Below are 7968 nucleotides of genomic sequence, written 5' to 3'. Positions count from 1 at the left end.
AACCATATTCAAGAATCGGCTAAAAACACATCTCTTTCATCTTTATTTGACCCTCTAACTCTAGCACTCTCTATTGTAATTCTATTCTTTATTAAAAAAATAATAATAATTAACACTAGCTATCTTTTTGAATTCTATCTATTTGTTTTCTTTTGATTTATTATACAATAAACAAAAGCAAAAAAGGCTTCTAACACTAGCTTGCTCTATTCTTTTTCTATTCGATCTGTTTTCTTTTTATTTATTATATAATTAAAAAAAAAACCTTGCTACGTGTACTGCGTTAAGCTAACTGAGACTTGTTATAGCACTTGCATATCATTGCTCTTTTGTTGATTTTCTATTCTTTTTCTATTCTATCTGTTTTCTTTTTATTTATTATATTCAATTCAACTCAATTCAAATTTATTTGTATAGCGCCATATGGCAGAAATGTATGGTAAAAATCAAGCAGTTAGTTAATGTCATGTAATGCATACATACAGTATATAATTATATATATATTATATTATATATAATATATAATAAAAAAAAACTTGCTACGTGTACTGCGTTAAGCTAACTGTGACTTGTCATAGCACTTGAGTATCATTGCTCTTTTTTTTTTATTGCTTCCATTGTCCTCATTTGGATAAAAGCGTCTGCTAAATGACTAAATGTAATATGTGCTCTTGTCATTTTTAATTAGTTTGTTCTTTTAAAATGATTCCCATTTAAATATTACTAATAATTAAATCTTACTTCATTTATTAACTTTAAAAAATTAACTTTAGTTTAGTTTTTATTTATTTCCAGTTAGTAATTTTAGTGTTTCAAACTATTTCAGTTATTAACTTTATTAACATTTCTTATTCTCTTTTAGTATTAAATCTAATATTTATATTGTATTTTTAATTTAAGTTAAACTATTTAAAACAGTTAATAATTACAATTTTAAATAAATATAAAGCACAATATTGTCAATATTTACTGTAATTTTTCACTTTAACAACCTTTTTTGGGCTAACTTTTCCCCCTCCAAAAGTTCATAAGTAAATTGTGTTATTATTATAAAACATGGCATTGCAAAAATATTGTGTTACTGTTGTCCAGCAAAACAAATGAGTTCTTGCACCAAAAACAGTATCAGATTTTCTAAATGAGTAATAAAGTTTACAGGTCACAACCACAAAAACATCTAAATGTTTGTAGCCCATTTCCTGTTGAGTTGGATGCCAGGGAATGCATGAGCAGATAAAACCTCTGTCCTAACCCCAATATGCCATCATCACCGATCACATAAATCATTAGTGTGTTTTCCTGAATGATCATCGCTGTCATACTCGAGTACACGAGTGCGTGTCAGTCTCTAGCATACAGTACATCAAACGAGCCCGAAAAATCCTGATTTCCATGATACGGCCCCTTGAAGACGCCTCAGGCCGGACGATTTCTCTTTATTCAACCTGAATGCTCCTAAAAGCCAGCGTTTAATTTAGAGCCCTTCATATTCCCTGTGCATGAAACCGAGCTCTTGCCACCAGAGACGGAAACCGGAGCAAAAAACCTGCTCATTAAATATTGAGCATGAGTGATGCTTCAAAATAACAGACAGCCGTCTGGAAGGTGGAAGGTGACAGGAACTCGACTGGGAATCGAGGAGTGATGCTGCAAAACTTTCACTTGGCTCGTCTTATTTCTCTTCTCCTCTGCCACACCGCTCTCTCTCTAATGATCATTCTGTTTGTTCTCACCTCTGACTGTCAGCAATTTTCTCCCACGTGCCACAGAAAGAGAGAGAGAGGGAGATCTTTCTTTCCTGTAAAGAGGTAATTAAAAGAGGTGCCCCTCTTCTTATCTCATTAACTCTGGAGCAAATCCTTTTTTTATCCCTGAAAACTTTCCCTGTGTCTCTGCTGTTTGAGGAGGCCAAAAGCAGATATGCATTATTAAGAGGAGTTTTTATGAAGCGAGAAGACTCTGTGAGCCCAACACAACTTGAGAATGACTCTACTAGTGCTATAAACTTATTATATTATATTTAATGATGACATTTCTATCCCGTGGTGCAAGAGTAGGCTGATATGATGGTCATATTCTCATCTCACATTGATCATGGAGGCCAAAACAGCTGTTCAGTCTTAAACAAACAAAGAAATGTGTTTAAGATTGCTTCTTACATAAGACTTTTTACAGTTTCCTCCAAAAGTTTGATAACACCCTAGATTGTCTTAGATTTTGGATTTGGATTTCTTGGTGTAAATGCATTATTATTGAAAACTGTCAATAATAGGCTATAAATCATTTTCTTCTTAATGACTTAAAATGGCAGTATATATAAGCTTTGGCAGCTGTGATGTCTGACTGCTGGATTAAACTGGGTTTAGATTTCTTTTTTAACATTACTGCCTAAACACCTGCTGATTGATTGGCAGTTAAAGTAACAAACCAAATAAAACTGTTTAAAGATGCTTTATGAATATCTCTACTGCTACTGTATTTGAATCCATTAATTTAAATATTTTTTCATAACTTGTGTTTCTCTTATAAATGCAAAGTCATCACAGAAGGATGCTGATATTATTAAAATCTCTTACCTGGGGCCTCAAGATAACTTAAAATTATTTAAAATAAGACAAAAATGCTTTAAAATGAGCTAAGTTTGCTGTATATTATTAACAGCTCTGGGGAATACTTGATTTTGATTGGTCAATCTCGCCATTCCGAGATATGTTATTCCTCGATAACAACCTGAAAAAGCTGATAACAGGCTCATCCGGGTAACTGAAGTCCACACTATATGCTTGCAAAGAACAGTTTTTCTTCATGGAAGCTTTGCATTTGGTTGGCTAATAAAATCTTAAAACTCAAATCAATATTATGTGTACAATTATTTAATTAAGTCATCCTGGTATCGCATACTCGCTCTCTCTTGATTCATATAAATGCAGCTGCTGCCATTTGCGACGATTGTTCTGTTCACTGTAATGGATTATAAGATAACTAACAAACTGGTTACAGTTTCATCTTAAATATCTTTTATCGCCATGCTTATTTCTGTGGTGAAATGACGTGTAATAAGTACTATGACTGCACCATATCCCTTAAAAATCAGTCTAGTTTGCCGCTTGCAAGCAACTGCTTTCTTAAAGGAAGCTTTGCATTCAAATATTTCAACTATTTACTTATTTGGCAAGTAACTGTGTAATAAGCGGGGTCCTGATCACACTGTTGGGAGTTATTCTGTGATAACATCTGGCAGGATGTACATTATCCCTTACTTATTTTATTGTTCGATTAGGTTATTTAATTTCTTTATTTTTCTTTTCAAGTTTCCTTTCCTCCTTTTGTTATTTTGGCCTGTGGCCACCCCGAAGACATGCTCTTCATCTTACCCCACAGTCTCTAACAAATGTAGCAGTTTTCCTTATTTAAATGTGTTTCTGTTTGATCCTCGACCAGAGTGATTTCTTTCGTTTTTTCTTTTTTTTTGGGAATCCACCACTATTACGCCCCTTATCATGCAACTAGACACGGGGTGTAATACCTTCAACAACTGCCAATTTTATTTAAGAATCAAAACCTGGATATAAGAGGGATATAATTTAAAGTGTTATTTCTATATCTAGAAAAATCATAGAATTTTTTACAATACATATGCATTTTTCTTTCTATTAATCAAAGTATCCTGGAAAGCAGCACAACATAGATAATAATAATAAGCGTTTCTTGAGCATCAAATCAGCATATTAGAATGATTTCTGAAAGATCATGTGACACTGAAGACTGGAGTAATGATGCTGAAAATACAGCTTTGCCTCACAGAAATAAACTACAGTTTTAAATATATTCAAATAGAAAACTGTTTTTACAGTATATTTGTTCAAATAATTAAGCTCTAGTGAGAAGACTGTGAAATTTCAAATCTTACCAACCTCAAACTTCTAATAGTGTATAGAATTCGTTTTTTTTTTTACTTCTTAAGCGAGTTTACTGTCAAAGCCGTCTTTTGACAACAGCTCCTGTTAAACAAGTAAAGGACATTGCATTTACAGCAAAGCCTGTGTCTAAAGTAACCAGAGAGCTTTCTCTACTCGCCCTTAAATAAACTGCCAAGGATAAAACTTCAATCAGGGTTTGTTTTTGGTGTTTAGAGCAAAATGGAAAATCTGAAACTCTGCTTGGCCCTCCAGAGACATAAAGCTGCTGTGTGTGATGCTTCTGATGTTCAAAAACTTTCTCCCACCACAGCCTAATGTGCAGAGACGACTACAAGACACACATTCACAGGTTGACTTCCCCGAAAAGTGTAAACACGATGGCAAAACATTGCTTTGTTTGTTTGTCCCACCAATGGAAGACAAGGGGCAAACATTTTTTAACGAATAATAGTTCACTAAATAGTAAAAAATGCCCTATTTATTCTCATGATTTATTTACTGGACACTGTTGATTTCAACAGTGACATGAATCCATCACTAAGAGGTTTTTAACTTTTAACTGTTGCTTCCGGCTAAAATATGAGCCCATAATCCATAATATTGCTTTCACCAGTGAAAAAGTTGTTTCATCTGAATCAGGAGAGAAATATGTACAGACCAAGCACTGTTTACAAGCAAAAACAGTCCAAAACAGCTCTAAACAAAGATGTGGGTGGATTTTGATGTGAGAGGACAAAAGGGGATGTACGTTTTCACTGCAGGAAGCGTTATTATGAATTATGGACTCGTATTTTACATCATGGTGCAGAAACCTTTTCACTCACCTTAGTAGGGGTCTTATTGCTGGTCGGCATCCTCCTCACCACCATACTAACCAGAGCACATGTGAAGGCGGAGGACAAGACGATGATGGTGAACACTAGGACCCAAGGGAGAGAGCAGAGGTAGCAGGGGCCCCCGGCAGAGGTGCAGACCAGCACGTGAAGGGCCGAGCCGAACAGACACAGCAGGTAGAAGGGCAGAGAGAGCAGAGATGATGCCAGCGGGATGTCCACAACTGCCTCCCTGCTCAACGCCTCCGGCATGGCCAACAAGAGCAAAAACAGCACCTGGAGAACGAGAGAGAGTGTTTCAATTGCACACACGCGCACACAAGGTCTCTGTTTACCGCTTGTATTAACATCCGTCTCGGGTGATGCCTTCACAAACGGCCATTCGAGACCTATAGTAGTTTTTACACCTGGTATTAAAGCTGCTGTAAGTGATTTTCCGGGAATATCGCTCATAAAATGGCCCTGGCAGATATCACTGAAATAGGCGTCCTGAGAAATCACACACATCTCTGTGTCAACACAAGGCCCTGTAATCAGCAAAAAATAATCTGAAAGTTTTAAGCCAATCAGAAATGCTCTCTGTCTGTCAATCATTTTGCATGTCTGGGTTTGCAGACATTGGATTGGTTGATGTCTTTGGAGGGCAGGGTTTTGGAGAAATGGGGATCACTGGCTAAGTCAGCACTTTACAGCTTCTCAGTGAACACTTTTGATTGGATGCCATTGGAAAGTATACGTATAAAAGTACAAAAAGTTAAAAAAAGAATAGCATTTATTCAAAATAGAAGTCTTTACTTTCACTTTTTATCAATTAACACGTTGTTAAATGAATGAAATGAAAGAATGAATTCTATTTCTTTCAAAAAAATAAAAATAAAATTCTGAACTCAAACTATTGAACGGTGGTGTATATTGTTTCAGAAGATTTCTATTTTAAATAAATGCTTTTCTTTTTAAATTTGTATTCATCAAAGTATCCTAGTGTCATAGGTTCCAAAAAATATTAAGCAGCGCAATTGTTTTTAACACTGACAAAAAAATCAGCATATTAGAATGATTTCTGAAGGATCATGTCACACTGAAGAAAAATCAGCATATTAGAATGATTTCTGAAGGATCATGTGACACTGAAGACTGTAGAAATGGCTGATGAAAATTCAGCTCTGCATCACAAGAATAAATTATACTTTAAAGTATATTAAAATAGAAAATTATTATTGTAAATTGCAATAATATTTCGCAATATGTTTTTTCTGTATTTTTGATCAAATAAACGCAACCTTGATGAGCATAAGAAACCTTTAAACAGCAGTGTGTGTGTGTGTGTGTGTGTATGTGGTCAACAACAATATATGAGTCAACAACACTTAACAAAACTTTATACACAAAGATAACAGGATAATTTGTGAAAATAAAATGCAAGCCACCTAAATGTTTAGATTAGTAACAAACTCAGGTTTTTCATTGGGTGATGTTTTATTTATTTATTACTTACAACATTTGTTCCAACCCAATCCTGACTATGTCACTGCTGTATATCCCAGGATGCATGTTAATATAATACACACCTCATCCTTCTCGAACACAACTGTATTGGACTAATGCAGATATAACCCCAATTCCAGAGAAGTTGGGACGTTTTGTAAAATGCAATAAAATCAAGAATCTGTGATTTGTTAATTCTCTTTAACTTTTATTTAATTGACAAAAGTACAGAGAAAAGATTTCCAAAGTTTTCACTGACCAACGTAAATGTATTTTGTAAATATGAACAAATTTTGATCTTGACGGCTGCAACACACTCCAAAAAAGTTGGGACAGAGGCAAAATAAAAGTGAAAAGTTTATAGAATATCCATGTTAAACTCTTTTGAAAGAGTTCACAGTAAGCAGGTGAATTGGTAATAGGTCAGGGTATCATGTTTGGGTATAAAAGGAGCATCTCAGTCTTTGCAAGCAAAGCTGGATCATGGCTCATCACTTTGTGCCAAATTTCACAAGAGAAGTGTCAAACAAATAAAAAAAATCACATTTCGCAATGCAAAATTGCAAAGAATTTAGGTCTTTCACCAAGTACCATACATAAAGTTGTGAAAAGATTCAGGGAATCCAGAGAAATCACAGTACATGTAGGGCAAGGCAGGAAACTTCAGTTGAATGTGCTTGAACTTTGAGCCCTCAGATGGCATTGCATAAGAACCCGTCATGCTGCAGTGTTAAATATAGCCACATGGGCTCAGTAGTACTTCAGAAAACCACTGTCATTTAACACAGTCTGCTGCTGCATCAAGAAATGCAACTTGGATATCTGTTACTCTAGGAAAAATCTATATATCAATTCTATGCAGCGATGCTGCCGGGTTCTCTGGGCCAGAGCTCATCTCAGATAGTCAAAAAGACAGTGAAAATGTGTGCTGTGCTCAGATGAGTCCACATTTCAACTTGTTTCCGGGAAAAATGGATTTCGAATTCTCAGTCCCAAAGACCAAAGGGACCATCCAGACTTTCATTAGCAACAGAAGCAAAAGCAAACGTCTGTTATGGTATGGGGGTGCAGCAGAGCAAACGGCATGGGTGACTGCCATATGTAGGAAGGTACTATTGACATGGAAGCATATATTGGGATTGTACAGACAGATATACTGCTATCAAGATGATGTCTTTCATGGGAAGTCCATGGTTATTTCAACTTGTTTCTGGGAAAAATGGATTTCGAGTTCTCAGTCCCAAAGACCAAAGGGACCATCCAGACTTTCTTTAGCAACAGAAGCAAAAGCAAACTTCTGTCATGGTATGGGGGTGCAGCAGAACAAACAGCATGGGTGACTGCAGTCCAGATCTGTCTCCAGTTGAAAATGTATGGCCAGTCATGAAAAGGAGAATCAGACGATGATCACAGACTGCTGAGCTTCTGAAGTCTTGTATCAAGCGAGACTGGACAAAAATTTTGCTTGCAAAACTTTAACAATTAGTATCCTCAATCGTGCCTCTGTCCCAACTTTTTTGGAGTGTGTTGCAGCTATCAAAAATCAAAATTTGTTCATATTTACAAAATACATTTATGTTGGTCAGTGAAAACTTTGGAAATCTTTTCTTTGTACTTTCGTCAATTAAAGGGGTCATATGACGTTGCTAAAAAAGAATGTTATTTTGTGTATTTGGTGTAATGAAATGTGTTTATGCGGTTTAAGGTTAAAAAAACACATTATTTTCCAC

General features: G+C 35.5%; 1 protein-coding gene across 2 annotated transcripts in view; it reads right to left on the bottom strand.

Annotated features, from left to right (window-relative positions):
* Window positions 1-7968, bottom strand: part of LOC107678638 (GPI ethanolamine phosphate transferase 2-like) — a 137605-nt gene that overhangs the window by 59186 nt on the left and 70451 nt on the right. For both annotated transcript variants that reach the window (XM_016473984.1, XM_016473985.1), the window contains one exon: window positions 4745-5029. In XM_016473984.1, the coding sequence (XP_016329470.1) occupies window positions 4745-5029 (285 nt within the window). The remainder of the gene's footprint in view (window positions 1-4744; window positions 5030-7968) is intronic.

The sequence above is a fragment of the Sinocyclocheilus anshuiensis genome, unplaced genomic scaffold (genome assembly GCF_001515605.1).
Source record: "Sinocyclocheilus anshuiensis isolate Anshui unplaced genomic scaffold, SAMN03320099.WGS_v1.1 scaffold877, whole genome shotgun sequence".
NCBI classification, from domain to species: Eukaryota; Metazoa; Chordata; class Actinopteri; order Cypriniformes; family Cyprinidae; genus Sinocyclocheilus; species Sinocyclocheilus anshuiensis.
Note: the sequence above shows the minus strand (reverse complement) of the source record. Positions and strands in the feature narration are given on the sequence as shown.